The 23,962-nt window shown below is 36.9% G+C and overlaps 1 protein-coding gene across 4 annotated transcripts in view; it reads left to right on the top strand.

The window, feature by feature from the left end:
• LOC127957415 (cytospin-B) overlaps nucleotides 1-23,962 on the top strand; it is a 130,085-nt gene that overhangs the window by 23,639 nt on the left and 82,484 nt on the right. For 3 of the 4 annotated variants that reach the window (XM_052555946.1, XM_052555947.1, XM_052555949.1), the window contains exons 2-3: nucleotides 9,741-9,935; nucleotides 10,499-10,634. In XM_052555946.1, the coding sequence (XP_052411906.1) occupies nucleotides 9,774-9,935; nucleotides 10,499-10,634 (298 nt within the window). In that variant the 5' untranslated portion in view covers nucleotides 9,741-9,773. Of the gene's footprint in view, nucleotides 1-9,740; nucleotides 9,936-10,498; nucleotides 10,635-19,663; nucleotides 20,228-23,962 lie in introns of those variants that run through there. The other variant, XM_052555948.1, reaches the window with a different exon arrangement.

Below are 23,962 nucleotides of genomic sequence, written 5' to 3'. Positions count from 1 at the left end.
ATTGAAATGCATCTAGCTCGTAATCAAGACTTAATAAGTGAGAAACAGGAAGTGTCTCGCTCAGCAGAATGGAGTGCATTCTTCTGTTAACTTTGTGGTTCATTATTTTGAGTCGTTTGGGACGCGGTGACACAGAAGACTATCTCACAACTAGAGCTGAAACAACGAATCGATTTAATAGATTAAAATCAATTATTAAATTCGTTTTCAACTAATTTAGTCATCGATTAGTTGCTAAATAACTTTTATTTGCCGTAAGCGGCTCATTTCGTGCATATTTCAAATCTGCAGTGACCAAAGTGTGGCAGTAATGAACCACCGGAGGTTTTACTCAGCCAGTACAGCAGGAGAAGTAGCGAATAGCCAATAGCTGGCCTTGTTTTATGTCACGTGCTTTCCAAACAGCGTCTCTGCAGCATTCAGTGGGATGTGGGAGTACTTTACTTTGAGCCTTCAAAACAGCCTTCTGTTCAGCCTTCTGTTTTGAAGGCTCAAAGTAAATTCTCCCACATCCCACTGAATGCTGCAGAGAGGCTGTTCGGGAAGCACGTGATATAAAACGAGGCCAGCTATTGGCTATTCGCTACTTCTCCTGCTGTACTGGCTGAGTAAAACCTCCGGTGGCTCATTACTGCCACACTTTGGTCACCGCAGATTTGAAAAATACGTTGACGCAAAATATGCGCATCGATTTGTCGACCTGTTTTTATTTCTCTAAGAAACGTTAGCAAAACGTTTACCTTATGTGTGCTGAATATACGCGATGGCCGGATCAACATTCTGTCCAACGTTATATGACCAATTAAGGGGTTTTTCTGCTTTGATCTTTTTTTTGGCGGCTGTCAAAGCCCCGGCTGTGCGCGCACTCACAGTCTTCAAACTACACGAGCTCTTCTTGCTCTCTCTCTCCCTTCTGCATATTAATCAAAATCATTAAACACGATAGAAAAAGGGCGAAACACCAAAGTTTCACGCACGCTCGCGCACTCACAGTCTTCAAACTACACGAGCACTGTCTTTCTCTCTCTCTCTCTCTCTCTCTCTCTCTCTCCCTCGTGCATATTAACCAAAATCATTAGACACGATAGAAAAAGGGTGGAACGCCAAAGTTTCACTTGGAGCATTCAGAGATATTTTTTTCTCCATGACAGGCTGCTGACTCCCACTGTTAATTTTATTTGTATTTTTTTATTTTGGAAAAGCATTCTCTGTATTAGCTTAAAGCCCTCAAGTTTACATTGGTTACTGTATTCTTTCAATTGCTCTAAACAAGTATTTTGGGTGACCTTTTTTATTGAATGCTAGACATCAAGTTGTTGTTATTTTCATCTGAAAGAATAACTTTTTTTCATTAAGCTAGGCCCTATGTGTTCAGTAAGCTTGTTTCAGTAAGCTATGTGTTTTCAAGGCTTCAAGGTTTTATTGAATGCTATCTCTGTACAAGTGCAAAGTAATGCATTCTTAGTCAGTCTTTTATTTTGTAATTTTAAGAGCAATAAACATATATTGCAATGTTAAGGAATTCATGTTTTTTTCATTCAGATATGTAAATCAACATGTATAAATTGTTAGTAGTCAATTAATGGGGAGATAATCGAAATCGAATCGGTCTAAAAAAATTAATCGTTAGATTAATTGATGCATCAAAAAATAATTGCTGGATTAATCATTTTAAATAATCATTTATCCCAGCCCTAGTGTGAAGACATGGTTCTGCACCATTCATTAACACAGACACACAGAACATGCAGGATTCATATTTAAATAGACTATTCCAGCCTAATATTTACAGATATCAGTCCATATCACAATTTGATGTGAGTGCAATGGCCTACTTTTGATTAATTCATTCAACATTTGACAAATTCCGTGACATTCCACGTTAACATTCCACGTTAACATTCCACGCGCATTTTCTGCATCACGGAAATCATAGACAGTCGACATCTGCCTGCTGTTCGTTCGACACCTTAAAACGAGGTATGTCCATATAATGGAGCCTGTTGTCCTTTTATTTTTAGAGTAGTTCTGTAGCCTCCGGGCTGGTCGCGGATGACGCCATGTTCAGTGACACAAAACGCGAGGGGAGGGGGAACAAAATCAAAGAAGCGGGGGCGAGCACAGCACAGAGAAGACAAACGGGCAAAGTGGCGGAATCAGAATTATATAAACAATATATCAAGATATTGCTCACACCTAGGCTGTATCACGATTAATGTTTTTCCATCCCCAAAATATAACTACAGAAATAATACTACAGAAATGAATGTCGTTGATGTGACGTTATTGCCTGTGCCATGCTGGGAATAAAATAGATTGGCTCGAAATCAGAAAGAAGTGACAGGAAAACTGGCCGATTCCAATCCCTGGCTGATCGATCGGTGCATCTCTATTTATTATTGCCTTTTTATTTTATTTTACAGAAAAACAGTAAAATTACAATAATAACATTTATGAATGTTGATGGAGTTTTTATTTTGGCAGAAAACATTTTAGAAGATGTTTGTTGCACGTATCACTGCGAGCTTGTGAGGTGCTGTTTGTATACATGCTTAATCATTCGCGGCCATTTTGCAATTTTAGTCATCACAGTAAACAGCATCAACCACTTGTTCTCATCGGAGACATTAAGCAGTAGGGCTTGACCAGAATAATCGATTATTCTAAAATTTGTTTGTGGGATGGCATTCGATTTTCAATTTTGATATTCAAATAATCTTTTCTTTTTTTTAACACCTGGCATCCCCCGTGAAATGGTCTTTATTCGCACTTGAATATAAGCTAGGGCTGTGCAATATGGACAAAAAAAACCTATCACAATTTTTTTTATCAATTTTGCGATTTCGATTTTAATCACGATTTTTTTCATAAATGCATTCAGTATCATTTTTAAACATATTTCCAAAAGAAAACCAATGAGAGCTTTATCAAATGTCTCTAGAACAGACATAAGTCAAAATAATCACTAAGTAAAGATGTTAAACAAAATGTCTAGACATATGGAAAAAAAGAAAAAAGAAAATAAAATAAAACCATGTTCAGGGATCTTTTTTCTTTTTTTTCTTTTTCTTCTCCATGCATTGGTCATAGAGATCACTGTAGCGGTACCTCAGGTGTTATATGTTTTGCCCAAAATATTCATTGCCCAAGGGTCACGTACTCCTTCTGCAGTGCGTATACAGTAATTTATGTGTAAGCGGTTCAGAAGCAGCAACGAGAGTGCATTATTGTAACCCGAAAGCACATTAAAATAATGCGCGAGCGCGAATCTTTCCACTCGCACCAGTGATGTGCGGGTCAATGCCTACTATATAAATGACAAAGGTTTAATTGGCATTTTTATTTCAAAGGATCCGACCGACAGCGAGCCGAATATCATAAAAAATATTTTTGGATGACTCGTAACCGCAGACACCCGCTCATTTTGGATCAACCCGCGCATCACTGACTTGCACGCAGATTTCCTTTGCTCTGTTATCAAAACCAGATGCGCGTGCTCAGATCATAGACTGTATAAGGCTCAGATACATGCTGACTTACAACGTGTCTCCTCTCATTCAACCTGTGTCCTGTGCACTAACAACTCTCTGTGCGCTCACGGGCAAGATATTAAATCTTTTCGCACCTTTCTATTTATAACCTTTTCTTTTCTCATCTTTTTACTCCGTGCAGTGTGAACGTTCTGATCCGTTAACATGGCTCAAAAAAACAAAAAGGCTGCGCATCACAGACAGTGTGTGAACCTGGAGTTAGGCATATGCCCAGTCTGCTCTCAGTGCTCTGCTCTCGCACTTCACTCAGGTGCGCTGCATCCTGATTGGTTCAGATAACATACTGCAGGAGCTCAGGGCCGCGGAAAATCGTGCTATAAAGCGATTTAGAAATCGCGCACACTCAAATCGCGATTTTATTTCGATTTCGATTAATCGCACAGCCCTAATATAAGCCATTTTTTTTACTATTGGTCAGAACGGTTCTAAGGACTGTCAGGTACGGTTAGTGTGTCCATAATGCACAGAAATGTGACACTACACTACCTTGGATCTGCAGCAACACACCCACCAGACATGAAGTCATTAGGATGAATGGTTCTCGACATAATATAAATGCAAAAAGACAGACACACAAGAGATTCCTGCCTTTATTAGAGAGAAGAATAGGTTCAGCCCCCTCTCTCCGAAGCTTGAAATATTTGATGTTGATTACCATCGAAGCTTTAAAGCTTAAAATATGGTATTCAGACCAGCCCTTCTAAGCAGTCTCTCGATGTCGGTGCTTTGTACTTGTAATGATTTTTGCGTCTTCCTCAGACAGTTTTAAATGCTTTCACATTGCAGATGTTTTTGCTGCATTACATTCGGTGCATTCCTACAGAATAGTTTACTTTGTTCCTTATTTGAAAAGATTAAAAATAGTGGCGAAGGGTATTAAATGTATGACACCCACTAGGTTCATTTTTTAAGCCCTGCTTTGAAAAGTTTAGGTTTTGCGTTCTTGCTTTTGGGATGGTGGATTTAAATTTGGGTCACTTTATATGGGACGGTTTTATGAGCAACTGACCTGTTTTTCATAGGCAAACTGAAGGTTATCTACAGATAACAGTACATGTTCTGTGACAATGTCATGGTCTATTTGAAAGCTATTAGAGCGAATCGTGCTATCCTGTCCTGTCCTGCAGACTGCTGATGTAGTTTTTTGTAGGCTATTAAGAGCAAGGATAAATGTTAAATTCCCTTCAGTCCATAAGACTGAAATTTTGGCTGCACTTCAAAGAGATGCAAATATCCAAAAGTAAAATATACATACAAATATACATAACTAATCCAATAATAACATTTGGACCTGAAGAAATTGCGGTTAGATGCTCTATTTTAAGGTGGCTGATTATGCAATGTTTTTTCCAACCTATTGCGATATAGATTATCATGGGTTTAACACTTCAATACAAAGTTCAGCATATGTTAAGTAATTATCTAAAATAATGGTTTTACATTTGTCAGTCTAAAGGTTTGTATCACAGTATCTTTGTGTGTTCTCTGTTTGTTGTGTGATCTTCAGAGGGGACTGTTGGGTACTTCCATCATTGACCATTCCTTTAAACAGTCTGCATGCTGTGCTGTAATCAGATAAGCATTCGCAGAGTTCCTCTAATTAAACCCGCCCACCGTATATTTGCTGCCTTCTCACTAGCAGCAGTCAGTGTGCCTGTCAGTGTGTAGTTTGATATGTGGTTGAATTGGACTGTTTCTTTTTCAGGATTTTTTTTTATTCCTGCTCCTGTTGGGGTCAATCCATCTCAAGTAGTCCAATGGACTTACACTATACCAGTGGACTGACACCATGTTTACTAGAGCTGAAACGAATACCCGGTCAACCCGGTTCTTGATGCATTCAGCGCTATGATTTCCAGGAGCAGAAAACGTGGACAGAATCTCAAAATCCAATCATTCCAATCAAATTAAACTTACATTTTAATATGGACAGTCACGAAATTTGTCAAAGTTAGCATAAATTAATCAAATCAAATCTCCATATGGACCAGTATCTGTAAATGTTAAGCCGCAAAAGTTGGTTGAAATATGAATCCTGCATGTTCTGCGTGTCTCTGTGTGAATGAATGAATGGTTAGTTCACTACATAGACTGAAGCGTGTGACACTTGCAGTAATTTCAGCATCTGCCATCTCAATGAGGACATAAATACATAAACAACCTCACCAGAACTGTTCTGAGTCACTTCACAAGCATTTTACTGTTTCATTTGAATAAAACCAGTGTCAATTTAAAGGTATTTACGGCAACCCGTCAAAACAACTCTCTACATTGCGAGTAAATCATTCGCATATGTGACTTAATTTTACTTTGGGCAACTAAATTATATCTATTATTAGCCATTGGCTAATAAATTCTTAGATTCTACTCGCTAGTGTGTGTGTCCAAGGCTATTATAAGATTAGCACATTTTCACTCACTGAACACTGACTGAGCAATTCAGAGTTCTCTCTCCATCAAGCGATCCGTACTTTTCAATTCATCTCAATGGATGCACAGCGCATCTGTATTTGCCGAACTGTGAACTCTTTGTGAAGGCGCAAGACTCGCCGTAGCTTTGCTGTTAGCGCTGTTTATCACACATGCACCGAGAGAGAGAGCGAGAGTCTTACCACGCTGAATCGACACGCTACATGTAAACTATATTCTTTGTTGTATTTTCCTGTCAAAATAATGGAGTTTATTTAGAATTATTCAGCTTTTTCGAACAAGCAGAATTAGAAAAAGCTGGTTTCTCCAGTAGTGGCCGGAGCTAATGCACAAATGGCAATTTCATTGGCTGGCGCTCATCTATTATCAACCCGGTTTTGATTTCAGAAAATCAGTTTGACCGAACACAGACAACGTGATTAACATGAACCCAGCAGCTCATCAATCCATAGTGCATTGTATATTGTTAGTATGGTGGTAGAATTAGTAGTAGTATTATCTTTTAATAATAATTAATCTAATTTTAAATATGTGTCCTGAAAATTTTTAAATGATAAACCAACTTGATATTTTTTTGAACTGAGACCCTTTTTTTTTTTTGATTGGGAGCCCACCAGCTGAGAACCACTTCCTTACAGGGGTCACAGTCTGAACTTGTAATCAACACCCCCATGATAAATTCTTGTAGTGGTATTCCAATCTTAACATATGAGGAATCAGAGATCCATTTTATTAGTCAGAGGTAGGGATGTCAACGATTAATCGATGATCGATTAATTGTCGATAAGAGATGCAATCGATTAAGGCTATCGATGGTCGGTTAACCGATTCAATGTTGGGCTGCGTGCGGCTCATGCGCACTCAACACGTGCGAGCGGCTGTGAGTGACGGTGACGATATATAAAAGCATCATCATTCATTCACAATGTACAAATTAAGCTTTTAATGTGATTTAAACTTTAAAGTACATTAAAATAGAAACAACATAAAAGTTCTTCAACATTAAATGCAATAGAAATGTAGTTACTAATCATTTCATCAGATAACTGTTTTATATCGTGCGCTTTGCATGGCTGCGGGACACAGTGACAGGACAGGTAGTCTATTCATTCCTACAACTTGTTAATTCATTCCTACGAATTATTAATGTGGCAATTGTCCATGTTTCATTAATTTTGTTCCCTAAATAACCCATGATTTAAGTGAAATAAGGGAACAAATTAATAAATCGAACGAATTCTTAATTCATGAAATCTTTAATTTCCCTTCCCATGTTTACCACAGTAAGAGATGCGAAAACAGTTATTAAAAGCGAAAGATAATAAAATAAACCTTTTTTTTTTTTTTAAATAGGCTATGCGAATTATATCCGACTTAAATAGGCTAATTAAGATTAACGGATTTAAAACAGAAGTGTGGGCGCACCATAAGTTCACAAAAAAAAAAAAAAAGGATGACCACGCATTCTGTTTGTTTGCTTTATTTTACAAGAGCACAAATCTTCTGTTTTTATTGTGAGTGTGCACAAATGAAAGTAAACACTTTTGCGGAAAATATATATATTTTTTAATGTCTCCGCTGTTTCAATCGCCCGGAGCCTGCTGCACACGTATATTCTAGCGATTCAAAGTTACATCGCAGTCTGTTCATTATCAAAATAAAATGTCAACTAAACATTAAAAGGTTACACTGGTCAGTTTAAATAGACCGTAGTATACCGGTCCTCTCTGCTGTTCCAAGGACGTTTTTGCTCATATGAAGAGGATCATCTTTTCCGTCTATATGCGAATGCGTGTTAAGTACAAGCCTAGTTTACATTATAAATAATAGTTTAACATTCAAATACATTGAGAATATGGAAACATTTCGATTTGTGCCGAATGAGACATGAGCAATAACCTCCAAATAAATCTAGCCAAAGCCGCGCTCGCTCATCCTCGTGTGCACGCATGCACTGTCACGATCTAATGCGCTGTATGCCGGATTTTTAAAAATCTGACATTTTCTAGGACAGAATCCAGCAGGATCAAATTAATGTGAGCAACTGTGTTTTGGTGCAGCAGCGCCGATGTAGTTCACTTAATGTGCAGCGCAGTCACACGAGCTCCACATTTCGGATAATTCTATACAATAATGTCAGTTGAAAACATTGCAATTGTGCTTTAAAATACAACAACGAGCACCACAAAACCATTTAAAGAGGCGCGTTCAGCGTTCTCCGTGCAGGATTGGAAACTGTCAACAAAGTAAAATGACCTCAAAAGTATGGCGCGCTCTCTTCATTTTATCAAATGATCATAATCGCATCTATTCATTTTATAATCCTGCTACTAGCATTTTATTCAGACTAAAACCTCTTTAATTCAAGTGAGAAAGCGTTTTGTGTGTGTGTGTGTGTGTGTGTGTGTGGCTTTTGCACATCATGTCATACCGCTGACTGCGTGCCTGCAATAGACGCATTTTGCAGTATTATGGTTAACGATTAATCGATTAATTGATCGTTAATTTAAACGACGATCGATCATGGAAATAATCGAAATTTGACATCCCTAGTCAGAGGTCATTATAGTAACCTTCAGTATACCCTACAGTGAGACGAATAGTCAAAGTTATACTTGAATATTAGCCTATTTATTGCTGTTTTTGAATGGGAAGACAAGAACAGAAAGAGCGGAAGGTAGAGAAACTGAAACGTTTCTTATGGGTAAGGTTTTGCTGTTCATATTTTTATCATTACATATCCCTTGGGACGTTGTTAATGGTTGGGCCTGTGTACATTTGCACCCCACTATGATTCAAATCAGTGAGAGCAACCCACAAGGGTAAAGGCTCAGCTCTCTACAAAATACATTACCTCCCTCACCCTCTGTTTTGAAGAGCACTCATGTCTCCTTCAGTCAATGGCCACCTGTCCACTCCTCTCACATTACCTCTGCTTTGTTCACTGATATTTCCTGCATTCACTTTGAGACACTTAATGAAAGAGACACTCTGAGAATGCATGAACGGTTTAAGAGATCTTCTAGGGTGAAACCTGCTCTGCATTCAGGATGTTGGGTCTCTGATACGGGTGCTTAATAACTAGAATAATTAATAATGGGACATGTTTAGTCACAGGAACCTTCTTCAGAATTATCTTTAGGTTGTGTTTCTTTCACTTTCTCTATCTCTTCCTTATCTCTCTCCTTAAATTGCCCCGCTTTCACTTGCATTAAGATATCTTGAAGGATCCTGCATTTTCCTGGAAGGGTATTTCTTGCAGATTTCTTTGCTGCTTTTTTTTTTCTTCACTTTTTCTGGATTGAAAATTTGCTGAATTCTGAATGATTTAATTAGCACTACATTGAATCCTGGAAATAAGTAATCCATGGTCTCATCCAGACAGTACTGTGAAATTTTAATACCAACTTGAAATCACTCTTATAAAAAGTTCCATTAATTACAAATCCAAATCAATGCACACCCCTAAGATATAAGTTTTTTTTTTTTTCAGTTTTTGTCTGGTCTGGGTTGGGTACACTCTTATTAAAAGATTACTGCTTTATAACCAACCAAGCCAAAATATTTATTAAACAAACATGCAAGAATTCATAGAATTTGTGTGTTATAATGAACAATGGTTCTGAGTTTGATTAATTTAAATTGTTTAAAGTGTTTGTATTCTGCAATCCCATCAGGATTAAACTATTTCCTGTGCTACAATCTGAACTCAGCCATCTAACTCTGAACCTCTGCTTCCTCTTGTTGCTTTGTCTGCAGAACAAGTAGTGAGAGTTGTGAACTGAAAAGACCATGTTGAAAGGGGGCACCGCCAAGGCAGCACTGCCCAGGATGGGAGCCCCGGAGCGTGCCAAGCTGTCTGCCAACAGCTCCCAAATCTCATACTCCAGTAACATTGGGATGAAGACCTCTAGATCGTCCAGCACCATTGCCTCTGATCTCCGACTCAGCAAGGTGAGCTGTAACACTAATCTTATAAACAAGTGGAATGGATGAGTGGCAGAAGTGATGGGACACTGACAAAAAAAAAACACAGAATGCAGAATAAAAGTGGTGGAAAAAAATAAATAACGGCAAGATGTGTTGCCCAAAGATGTACAAATGTACTGTACATAGGGGCCACTTACAATTACAATATATTCCTCATCAATATTTGGCATATTTACAAATATTTGGCAGAATTGCAAACTTTGTCACCTTTTGGCAAAATTCTCTGTTTTGAGTCCAGAATAATGTCATTTATTCTGATCTAAAGAGGTTGTCATTGCATTGCCTTTGCTGGTCGGAAGTAGGTACTATATAATAAATATAAATCATTTTCCTAGATGACTATACATTATAAATGCACGAATGATGCTAGAAGATAATTTCATAGATGGCCTCTGAGATTACAGCCATGGATTAAAAGTCACAATACTCAAATTGTCATTTGATTTCAAAAAGTATTACTTATTATATTTAATCAGAAATTAGATTCTCAGCAGATTCAATGACAGTGCTAATGTTTTTGTGCATAGATAAAAAGAGCGAGCAGTGATGATGCTCTGGCTAAACCTGTTCTGGGTTCAGTGGCTGCAGTCTCCCGCATAAAGAAGACCGTCACCACAGGAGCCATCTCTGAGCTTTCAGACAATAGACCACGCAGCGCTTCAAGTAGGACTTTATATCTTACAATCTCATAAAACTAATACAGTCATGAAAGATTTCCTAATAGCATGCAGTCATACAATTACTCAGCATTGACTTAAATAATGCTTATTTAAACTCTTAATTTATATCTTACCTGGGAAATATTGTTTGGATTGAATACTTTATATTTCAAATGTCAGTTTTTCATAATTAAGATATTTAAACACAGTAGATGCACTCAGTACATGCTATATGATGGAAAAATGGTAAACAAACAAAACCATTTCCTTTTTCATCATCTACTCAACCTTCATGTCCAAAATGTGTACCAAAATATATTTTTAAGAATGTTTGTAACCAAACTGTAACCTTTTTTTATGATCTAAAGAAAGAAAGTCGTACAAGTTGAAAACAACATGAGCACAAGTAAACAATGATAGAATTTTATTTTTTGAGTAGGAAATATTAACTATTAGGGGAGCTATCCCTTTAATTTCTTGGAATAAAATAAAAATTAAATATAAAATATAAATAAAAAAACAGCACAGGTTTTGTGAGTGCAGATGATCACCTCTAGAGGGCACTAGGACACTCTGATATTGAAGATCCCTTTGATTCATTTTTGTGCTGCAATGCATTGGTTCTGACTCTGAGTCCTTTTTAATGCATCTGATGGTTTATGTACAGGGCATGTTGTATGCAGGTCATGGCACTTCAATATTTAAAAAAGTAACTTGTTGGACTTATTGGAGACTGTACTAGAAGAAAAAGGTAGTTGATTTGTGTTCGCAGGAGAAATAAACAGAATCCAAAGCTGATTTAATATGGAAAACATGATTTTTCTTCAGTATTAGATTATGGAAACAGAATCATAAAAAGGGCTTAATTCACTTCTAATTGAATTGTATTTGAGAAATGTGATGAAGCACAGTGTCTTTGTAAAATGTATGTGCACTCTTTGAACATTGTTAGGGTCGATGGCATATTTAACATATTGGACTGGACTGATGGAATCTGATATTAATAATTGCTGTTTCGTCGACATTCCCACACATGGAAAAAAGATGCAAGCTAGACATTGTGTTGAACAGGAATGCTGCCTGGCTGCATCACTTCAGCGGGATTGGCTCTGTGGTACAATGCCAGTGTCAGGGTGTAGCAGAATTCTTTGTGATGCTCGGCTGGCTGTTTTATCTGTAGGCAAAGGAGGTGCTAATTTGCTCAATTAGTGAGGTGAACGAGGACATCAAAAATAGAATAGATAGAATAGAATTGATACCATCACGGTTACATAGTAGACAAAATTACTCTAGGAAATACGGGATATTTTTATTTTTATTTTAACTATCTCTTTAATTAGGTTAACTATCTCTTCTTTAGGTTTACTATCTGTAATGTAATTTATGTGGAAAAAAATAATCTTCTCTGGCTCATCATTTTTAAAACAATATTCTTTATCTGAAATACAAAACGGTTTAAACGTTTGAGATTGGTAACTATTTTTTTTTTTTTTTTTTTTTTTATGATTTATGGTTATTAGAAAAAAGGAGTAGCCAGAAAGAAGTCTCTTATGGTCACCCAAGCTGCAATTTTTTTTTTTTTTTTTTTTTTTTTTTTGCAAAATTCAGTTAAAACTGTAGTATTGTGAAATATTATTACAGTTTATGTGACCACTCTTATGCAGTCTATAGACCAATTCAGAGTAGACGTCGCAGTTACGTCACTTGCAGCTGCACGCGCATAGTGGTTGCAGAAAAACACTGGGAACAAGTGGAGGTAAATAGGTAAAATTCATGGAATAAGATAAATATATATATATATATTTTTGTGCCTTTTGATGTCAAGATAGGAATGCAAATAATTTCTATAGAATACTGTCATCAAAGATGCCATTTGAAGCTAAACGCAGACGTTTAAATGGACATATTTTGGATGAAAACTGCTTACTCTACTTTTAAAGCATACATTTGATTTTAACAATAGGTCTACATAATATTCACATTTGCTGTTCAGTGATGTATTGCATTAGCCTTAAAGACCTTACTATTAACATTTTTACATAACATTTATTTATTTTATCTCACCCCCCCCCCCCCCCCCCCAACAATGTTGAATTGTTTTACCTTATTAGAATTGTGAGATATAATATCGGAACTGCGAGAATAAAGTCAGAATCTTGAAATATAAAATCAAATTCACTTTTTTTATTATTATTCTTTTATTCCAGTTGAAAACCGTCATTTGCCGCCAAAAGATAGTCTCCGCACACAAAAAATGTCATTCCTGTTTTGGATCTGTAAGACTATCCCACTCTCTAACATAAATTTCACTGAATAACAGTGCTTATCACTGAGTGACAAGCTCTTGTAATATGCAGTGAATATTTTGAAAATGACATCTAATCAATATAATCGGCAATCTTTTTAAACCTAACAATTTTATACTGTATCCGTGTAATTCTCTATCCGTAAAGGCTATTCGCTCCCGGGTTTTCTGCAACCATGATGCGCGCGCATCCTGAATGTTTACAAACATAAAATTGGTCTATATGATGTCAACATCAGAAGTGTTTGCTAAATGTTTGGGATGGTGTCAGCACGTCATCTTTCATTTTAATGTAGTAATATTATCATATTTTCACTTACAATTTATGAGCACTCCAGTAACAGACCCTTAACTGGATTTTGTAGCTTATTGGCTTCTGTTCTGTCTGTTGGTGCGATTTTACTGTATGTGTCATGTTTTAATTTATTAAACCCAAAAGATTCAGTAACTGTTAGCTGCTAACCAATGAATGCCATGACTATTTTGGTGTGCAGTTCTTATAAGCATTTCTTTCATTATTAAATACCGTGATGCATATCAGCTGTCTTTAACCTTTTCAGTGGTGAGTTTAAAATATTCTAGCGGTCCCTCAAGAGTAAGTTTTTTTAAGGTGACCGTTATTTTACAACAGTGGTTCTCAATCATTTTTTTTCCAGTGGGCCGCACTATGGTCCAAGTGCTGTCTTGCGGGCTGAATATAATTTACATATTACGTCACCAATACAAACCAATCTGGTTTATAATATTATAGCCTAAATATTATGATATCTAATCTATTACATTCATTGAAATAAATAAATAATTCTACTCCCTATAAATAAAACACCTGATGCTGTAGGGAGCTTAACAATATGTGAGATTCAGCTCGAAAGGAGTAACAACACAAAGAAGTTGCGATTGTAAAGCCTGTGTTATACTTTTCGCATGAGCAATCCGGACGCTTACATGGCCAGCGCGGATGCAGACTTCAATTTATACTTCTGAATGCGCACGCTGATGGTCCGCTCTGCAACAAAAATGTTAACAAACAATTGCCCAGAATTATTGCACATCTGACTGTCTTTATATTCTTTTATTGACGGATTACACAGGTTCGAGTAGCAATGAGCTTCTTCCTGCGCATGTGCAATTGTGCTTTTGAAGACTACTGACCACGCGCACCTGTCTGTGCGGTTGTCTGCTCAGAGCCTCAGCACACACTCTCCAATGACGATTTTTACGTCATGCCTACCTAGCAGTCCATAGCGGAAAAGTATAAAAAAAGTATAAGAGGCTTTAAGATGCAGTCTGTAAGACGTTCACGGGAGCATGACCCTGACGTGCGACATTTCAGAAAATGTGTGTTCACAAATGTAGCCTATGTTGATCCAAATATGGAAAGCACTTTTGATTTTGATAATATGAGGTTCTCTCCAGAGATGTTTTGCCACATTTCTTCAATTAAGGATTGCTATGTAGTATATGGTGTAATGTGCCTGAACTTCTTCAAGTGAGTTGCGGGGCAAACCGAAAATCCAGCACTTCTCCTTCACTACTGATAATGCGACTATTCTTGTTTGTACATGTTCATTCTCTGGTATTTTTCACATTTCTTATTTTTCTCCCTTAGAAACAAATTTGTCCATTCTGATGCTCAATTTTACCGTAACAAATGGCTGTTGATGACTATTTGAATTGAATTCAGCCAAAGTGCTTGCTTGTATGTGTTCGTTAATTGCGTAGCGTTAGGTCTGCTCATGTCTGAAAATAATATATGAAAAACAAAATAATTTCACATAAAACATTAGGATAAAGCTTATATTTCATTAGTAGCCAAATTTTTTTAATTAATGTAAAAAAAATATAATTAATTGTATTACGTGGGCCACGGGTTGAGAACCACTGTTTTAGAACATTCCCCTTACTTTTTCCATGGCGACGCGTCAGGCTTGTCACGTGACACACCGCGTCTACAATAACAATTGTATGACAGATGGATCGCTTTTATTTAGTTTTTCCTTTTTTATTTAAAATATTCACAAATTTGAACAATCTGATATTCTGATTCATAAATATGTGTAAATAAGTGTGTTTGCTCGTTTAAAAGCCTTTCTAAATGATCTTGAGCGTGATCTGTAATGTGAGATGGGCATGTTTGTTCACTGAGTCCTGTCAGTCGGATTCACAGCATGTGAATTAATCAATCTCTCCCGAAAAACAAGTATTAAGTGGTGGGCAAACTGGGTGATGAATAGAGTAAACTTTACAATTACTTACACTATGTGTATCTGATATGAATAAAGCTGCAAATTAATAAAGAATAAAATCTGCAAATGAAAAATTATTGCTTCCATAGACGTGTGTATTTTTCAAACTCTAAATGTGTTGTTTTACTAGTATTTATGTGTATTTAAATGTCTGAAACCTAAAATGTGCATTATGTGGTTAATAACACTGGGTAGTTGTAATAATATGACAAGAGCAGTGCACATCTCTCCCTGGCTCAGCGCCAGCCAACACGAGAAACAACCGTTTGATTTTGGCAATTATGCGACGTCACCAAACTAAATCCCATATGTGGGACCATACTCCCAGGGGCACGGAAATATAAATCCCATATGTGGGACTGTACCGCTCAAAGGGTTAGTTCACCCCAAAACCCAAACCAAGACTTCTGTTCATCTTCGGAACACAGTTTAAGATATTTTAGATTTAGTCCGAGAGCTCAGTCCCTCCATTAAAAGTGTGTGTATGGTATACTGTCCATGTCCAGAAAGGTAATAAAAACATCATCAAAGTAGTCCATGTGACATCAGAGGGTCAGTTAGAATTTGCTGAAGCATCGAAAATACATTTTGGTCCAAAAAGAACAAAAATTACATTTTTATTCAGCATTGTCTTTTCTTCCGGGTCTGCTGTGAGTGCAGTCACAACACTGCAGTGATGCTGCTGATGTACGACGCTGCTGACGTGTTATCTTTGTTATTGGGCACACCAGAAAACACATCAGCAGCGTCAGACGACAGCAGTGTCGTGAACGCACTCACAACAGACCCGGAAGAGAAGACAGTTATATAAAATAGTTATGAATCGCCAAATAAAGTTTAAAGCAGGCATTAAGAATCCTTTGCAGCCACTGCTACAGTATATGACAACTCAGATCACCTTAGCCAGCCATAACAGGGCCTTATCAATATTTAAATGAAACTTTCCTTTGCTGTTACTGTAGGTCTCCAAAGTGAAATGAAAAGAAAGGCACAAGCATGGTCTCTCTTTTATAAGTAACATCTGTGCATGTGTTAGTGGACAACATTTTGCTTAAGGTCAAATGTCATTCTGTCTTATTAATTAACACCCCTATTTATTCAGTTTCCAATACACAACACTTCACAAAGGTCTGTGATGCTGTATCAGTTACCATATAGAGACTGGGTGCTTATGTGGACAGTTAGGCTGGATGTAATAGCGCTTATGTCATTGTGAGACATATTAAGTGTATGACTCAGTGCTGTGGATTTAGCGTACGTGTGAATAGTGCATTGTCACCCAGTTCCACACTGTCAGCTTACAGGAGTTCAGACTCACAGTCTGGCTCAGCTGACATTGATGGTTAATTAGGCTGCCATGGTAATCTTTCTTGAATGTGGGCAGTATTGCCGCTCTGCAAAATAAATTCTATAAAAATACTACTGTTCAAAATAATTGATACATTTATTTAACAAGGATGCATTTAATTGATCAGTTTCTTTCCTAAAAAATTTGGTACCAAATTGACATTGAAAATTTACAGCATGAACACTTGGCTGATAGAAGAGATGCTTGCAATTGCTTTTAAAATCGTTTAATACTCCTAGAAGATTTATGCATTGCAAGCAAATTTTATTTTATTTTTTTATCTTGTGTTGTCTATTTAACCCAGAGTTAATCATAGCTTTTGCCTTCAATGTGTTCCCTGATTGCTTCCATATTGAAAACATACGGATTGCCTTTTTAAGTATTAATGCTGGCTTGTCACTCTAAAAAGTGCTGGGTTAAATACAACCCAGTGCTGGGTAAAATATGGACAAACCCAGCGCTGGGTTGTATTTAACCCAGCATTTAACAAAGTTTTTTGGATTTGTTTTTACAGACTGTGTGAAAGTAAAGCTACTCATCACTGACTTGACCTTGATCTGCATTGTGCTATTATATATAATATTATAAGAGGAGACTATGTAAATCTTAATGCTGCTAAAACATCTTTAGCACTTACTAGTTTGAATCACTATTCACTATTGTTATTGCTGAAATCTCACCACTTACAGTACGTTGGTAGGACTATTACCTCAGCAGTACTGTATCACTTTGGGGTACCTAGCACAACAAAGGGTACCAAAAGGGTGAAGCTAAAATCACCTCAGAACATTGATTGGTTTTCTAGAATCGTCACTTTTGCATGATACAAGGGGATAAAGCCATTTCTCAATATGCGTTCCTCAATTGTTCCTGATCATATCATTTTGGATGAGCACAAAGTTATGTTATGTTTAATTTGAACTTACTGTAGTACAGCGCTGACTTTGTAGCATACGTTTGACTGAACTTTTTTCTTTTTTCTTAATTTTTTCTTATATAAGCCTCTTATACTTTGTACTTATACTTTTACAATGGCTATTACTGTTCATTAAAACTGACATTTAAGAAAAAAAAGAGGCAGAGTTGTGCTTATTGTCCCGGTTCATCGTCGATCGCAATTTTCTGGCATACGCCACACCTACCAAGTAAGGGTACTATTGGCAGTGGAATTGCAAGCCTGATCAGGGTTACCCGTACCAAATCGTACTGTACTGAACTGTACTGTACTGTACTGCACGCTCAGTGGTAGCATTTAGATGGTTTACAGGGTGGCAAAACTGGCTATTGTTTCACAAGATGTCCTCAGCTTGTTCTTAAATGGATACAAAGACATTTTAGCAGTCATAACTTGTGGGGAGAAATACTGCAGACACTGGACAATTATAGAATTTTCTAGTTCACATGTGTCAGTGACATGTTTGCACATGCTATCAAATAGATTATAACTTTGAAAGGCAATATATTTAGCAGTATGCGTATACTAAATTTGCATTAAAACCGGATAATAATTTACACATACAAGGTTATGTATGTACATGTGCTGTTTACAAATTCCAAGACTAATAGTTCTACACTACCTATAAAATAATACTTCATCATGCATATTTTTGTACTGAACTAATATATTTGCTTTAAAAAAAAGTATATGCACATTCTGTTTGTAAACCTCTTAGAATGCCTTGCCTAATTGACTGCCATTGTAGGTGGACTACAGTGAAATGAGGGACTGAGGGACAAATCAAAAATGTATTTTTAGAGGTAATACAAAATGTGGAGCTCAGCTTGTATTAAACCCAGAGCATTCCTTTCATGTCTAACAGTTTTAAATCTCTGCTCATGTACGGTCATCGAGGTGAAGGGTGGGCACAGATCAGCTCAGCTGTAGTTCTGCCTCTGTTTGTGAATGTATGTCAGCTACAGGAATGCAGATTAGAAATGGGCCTATTTACCAAGGGTGGAAAGGCTTTACACAACTTTAGTAAATTTGAAAGCACAATAGATAGAAATAAATAAATAACATTATAATAATTCACACTCCCTTTAACAAATGTAATAATTCACACTTCCTTAAGAAAACTACATAAAACACACCAAGACTTCTGTACTTAAGTAAAGGAGAGGCAGAGGAAAAAGGAGAGGAAAATAAAGGATAGTTTACATTACATGGTTCCCTGGAATGCTTGTTTATTATTGGTCAATTGCAGAATTTTGTGGTTAGTAGAGTAACCTGCTAAGCAATATAACTGACTGAATTTCTGAAGGTTTTTGCGGGTTTGATGTATCTCAGATAATGCTGCAGTCTCTTGCTATTCACATAATAAAATAACTCAAATCAATATTTCATGCCCGTTTATTTATTGATTTGGTAAGTAGCTGTATATAAAGCAGGATAAGCAGACAGCCAGTCATCTGGGTTTATTTTACTATATTAATCGACATCTAAAAATATGGGATTTAAAATCTAATTTAAAACTAAAAATAAACAGAGGATAACACCAAGTAATTTTCATGATTTGATATTCTGCACATATAATATTTCCAGGCCACTAATTAAATAATAAGTGACATTTATCATGTTTCTGTGCAGAATCCAGATTTCTTAATTCAAAGAGTCTATTGAACTTCATCTCAAATCATGCTGGAGAACATGATCTTCAGGTTTGACAAACGCCTGTGGAGTTCATTCAGCTTAAGTGCTGCTGTCATTAAAGCAAAAGAGAGACAAACCCCAAAATCTGGAATGTATGTAGAAATAAATGTATTAAATTAGATAATTGTAAATAAAAGCTCTTTTCACCAATGGTATCAGACCACACTATACATGAGAAAAAATATAATATTAAAACTTGTTGTTGAGAAGAGAAAAAAAGAGATTAAATGAGCAGCAGAGATATTTTTTTTTCTAGCATGAATATTTATCTCATATGCATTTTACATTAATAGAGAATGAGGGGGAGGGAAGGAGCTTAATAAAATAACACATTTATCTTTTCATGCCTCTATGGAGAACAGAAAAGGATCAGTCTATAACTGGGGGCTCTAATCTCCTGTTCTTTGATAATGCAGCATGACAAAAACACGGTGTGGCTCTGCACGTGTGTATATCACACAGTGTCCTCTGCTACAGAACAGATGATTGAGGTCAGACAAAATGCACATGTGGAAGGAAACGAATAGAGCCTCCTCCACCATTTCTTTCAGTGTGTTCCTCTCATCAAGTCTTATTTACTCTTCATTTCTGAAGATAGAGATAAAGCAAAGGAGAGACAGTGCAAGATAGAAGAGGGAGTTGCTTGCTCTAAATTTCATGCTACTGCTGGAGGAGGAGCAGATATGTGATAGAAGGAAGCCACACCCCCAAAACAGAGACACGACTAATAACACACTGAATACACTCCTGCTGCAGCTGAGAGAGAGAGAGACAGACAGAACAAGTGAATGAGTAGACGACTGAGAGAGTTGCACTTGGACAGACTGATAGTCAGCAGGAAGGTTGTCTGGCTGCTGATTCACAGTCGACAGGACGAGGGGAGAGGACAAACAACTCTGTCTCATTGTCTTCAGTACGCACAGGCAGCAAAGCAAGCGTGCTCTGTCAGGTGTCTCAAAGCTCTGCTCTGATGGATTAGTGTCTTCTGTGGAGCAGTGAGTAGCAGGCATGGGGAACCAGGAAACCCGAGTGGAAGATCCGGACACAGGTCTGACTTACATATCACTGCTGTTGATGTCTTGTATCATCATTCATCCTGAATGGGGTTGTATGTTTGTTTGTGTGGGCTCACTAGTCACAGCGATCAATTCTCTGTGTGTTTAACCATATGATATAATTACTGTCTGTCTTTTATTATGTGCTACATTTTCTCTTTTTACTCTATATATTTGGTTTGTTCTGTCTTGTTCTGCATCTTTTCATCCCTCTCCTGTGTCTTTGGCTCTTTATTGCTGTTTCACTCACAGTTGTGGCCAGTATCAGCATGCAGCTGTAGGGGGTAAATGTAGGTTTGGAGCTTTTATCCACACTTGTCCTGATCCCATTGCTCTTCATCACTTCTGTGTGTACATGCTGTCAAGACACATGTCCCAGAAACAGCAAGCATAATTTTACTGTTGTTTTTACTAAGGTGTAGACATTTGAACAAGCCACTAACACTAAGTAAACGTAGACTTTCCCACCACAAGTCAGCCAAGAACATGACTGATACCTCGAATCACGTAGCTTGTTAAAAAGATTTGCATTTTTCATTACTGCGGGAAATAAAATAACAAGAAATATTACAGTTTACTTTAAAGTAGGCATAGAAGCCATATTTAAGCCAAATATGTCTTTCAAAAGAAACTATTATCCATCTATCATCCTTTGTCTTTTTTATACAATCCTGTCAATTCTGGATCAAAGTCAAAATATGTTTTCGATATGTTATTTCAATTAAATTGGAAAAAACAATAGTAAACAAAATTGGTAACAATTCTCATTTAAAGGTAACTTTAAATCTGTGTGTCCATAAAAGCGTTTTTAGCCAGCTGAAAACACCAGGTGCTCTGCTGAAAATGCCTAGCTGTGAGTGCTTTGTTTATTTTGGTCATGAAGTAAATGTTGCAAGCATTATTTTTTAAAGCAATATTCATAGTAGTTCAGGAATCACATCTGGTATGGACATAAATACTCGGAGACAAGAAATATTAACTTCTCCATTGTTGTTCAGTCGTAGTACAAGCAGAATGTGTGACAGTTGGTCGAAAGGTATTTGTCCCACCCCTTCACTCTGATTGGATTGCTGACTAAAAAGTGACCGGGATGAGCACTGCATTTTACCCAAAGCTGAACATTCTTCAACTCTCGGTGGCAAGAAAAAAATTCCCAAGCGCCCAGTGCTCAACATGAAAAAGAGCTCAGTGCTCATCAGTGCTGGTGTTTTTTAAAAAAAAAAACCCACGGCACTCCCATAGAAAACAATTGAGAAAATATGCTAGTATAGGAAAAAATGCTTTGGTAGATACACGGCGTGAGAATAGTCTCTTTGGGCTTAGCAAGACCTCAGCAACTGCATAGCTACACCTTGACAACCACCTTAGAGCTGTGGTGAGACTTGAGAGAACCAAAACATTTTTTTCTGAATATTTAGTATATTATTAATATAGTTATGTGGATATCAGTGTATACAGTATGCTAGAAATGTGGTGAGTATCACTGAAAGAAAAGAGTCTCAGTGTGGTAGAAGAAGGGATTATCTCTATGTGTGTGTTACAAGTCTACAATCCACCCCAGGGTATAAACTTTCTATTGCATTTCCATTTCAAAGTTTGCTTCATGTCAGCCAACTTTAACTGCAGAGATGGAAAGCAACAGTCTGCTTTATCTCGCTGTCCTCCTGCACATCCTCAGTCTCTAGGGTATCTCTTTCTTCATATCACTTCATATATTGATATAGCTGTACCTGTTCTTGACTTTCTTTCAAATGTACTTGTTAAATTGGAGTGTTTTTTGTAAGCGTCTTCTGTCTTAGTGATGGAACTCTGCTTGATACATTTGTAAATATCAGAGTTTTCTGAAAACTGAGTTCCCTGATGTTTGTCTTCTTTGTTAGGCCACAAGTCTTTGTGAGACTTACTGGAATTTGTAGTCTTGATGTGTGTGTGGCTGGTAAATGAGGATGTGTGTTGTCTGGCACAGAGATCGTGGCTTACTGCCAGTTTACCACTGCAGGAGCCTTATCTATGATGGAAAATGCTGCCAAACACTGTGTGTTTGTGTGTTTATGTGTGTGCGTTTGAGATGAAACAGTAGGTTCTTATGCTGAACACACAAATACTCCTCAGCTGAGGTTAGGCTTTATCTACCTCAACAGCTTTACACCCTTTGGCAAAAGTAAAGATTGTTTTAACGACTATCAGTAACAATGCTATGAATGTTCATTAAGAGTTTCATTTTGAACACTAGATCTTTGATTTATCAAATATTATTTTTAGTTATAATTCATTTATGATGTAGAAAGCTTGGACTGATAAATGAGTCAGCATTGAATAAATCTACCAAGAATGTGATTTGAACATCATTTTGAAACAGCTGGACTCCATGAGTCTGCAGACTGCCGATCTGTTGTCACTAACTTCATGTCAGGCAGCCCAGTCAGTCATAAGACTGAGTTTCCACAAGGACAAGAGTGCAAACGCTCCCCTCCACCATAGGCGGATGTCTTCCCCTAATTAAAGACCATCATAATAGAGATTTTTCTATAAAGATAACATTTGGATGTCTCATATCTGGAATATAGACCTACAGTTGTGAGCGTATTATGGCTGTAAATGTAATTTAGTAACAAATATATTAATTTTTAATGAGTTAGTGAATAATAAATGCAATATTCAGTACTATATAAGTTAAGCGATTACTGTATGTTGGAACACGTCTGGCTAAATATATGGCTACAAACCCTCATATTTTGGCTGAACTTCAGATCTGTATGAAATCATTAATTCAGAGCACAGTGTTTTGACCACTTGCCCAGTAAAATGAAATATGTCTGGTTGGCTAGAGTAAGATGGCCTCTGATAAACTGTTAATGCATTTACCATGTAGAATGTTTAATCACAGTGTAGTATAGATTTTGTTCTGTTCTGTTTGCTGAACATTAAAGGATTGGAATCGTCCTCATGAAAATCCATTATAAACTTAGATTTGTTGCATTCCTATTAAAGCACAGATTTGTTTTGTTCCCAGCACAATATCTAGATAACTCTAGATAAGCACAGTATGAAAAATATGAACTGAATGACAGTTCTTGCTTATAACAACCTATCTACAATGCAATAGTACATGATTATGTCCGTCCATCTTTGAATTGGCATTTTCTTGCTATAGAAGAATTACGGATTCTAAAGTGGGGAAATTATACACAATACATAATAGTTAAAGACACTTCATTTAAAGTGGGTCAGTACTGTGTAATGACTACATCTAAATCCTGGTTCAGACTACACAATTTTTTTGTTGATTATGCAAATATGACTCCTAAAATCATGTCAAGAAACATGTTAGATTACACGTTTCCAATCAACCATTCATCGCTTGCTGTCTTCAACAACATGCATACTGTTATTGATACGATGGGACTAGACAGAAGGTGCTATGAGTGTAAACAAACAATGACCAGCAAATAGCGTGTTTTGTCCTGTCTTGGCATCGGAAAAGCCCAAAAAACAGAAAACCTGACAGTGGTCACAAATCTGGATTGCATGGAGAGGATAGTATGGACTGTTTAAGAAAACTATGGTAATATAGTGTTCATTAAAGATTTTTTTTCATTGTGACATCGTGAAGTGTCACAGAAGTGGCATCAGTTGTCATCCACTGTGACACACTACACAAGATAAAACTATTGAATCTTGCATCCCAAAGTTCACTGTCATTTATGAATCCTCACTGACACTCTACG

The sequence above is a fragment of the Carassius gibelio genome, chromosome B5 (genome assembly GCF_023724105.1).
Source record: "Carassius gibelio isolate Cgi1373 ecotype wild population from Czech Republic chromosome B5, carGib1.2-hapl.c, whole genome shotgun sequence".
Classification (NCBI taxonomy): domain Eukaryota; kingdom Metazoa; phylum Chordata; class Actinopteri; order Cypriniformes; family Cyprinidae; genus Carassius; species Carassius gibelio.
Note: the sequence above shows the minus strand (reverse complement) of the source record. Positions and strands in the feature narration are given on the sequence as shown.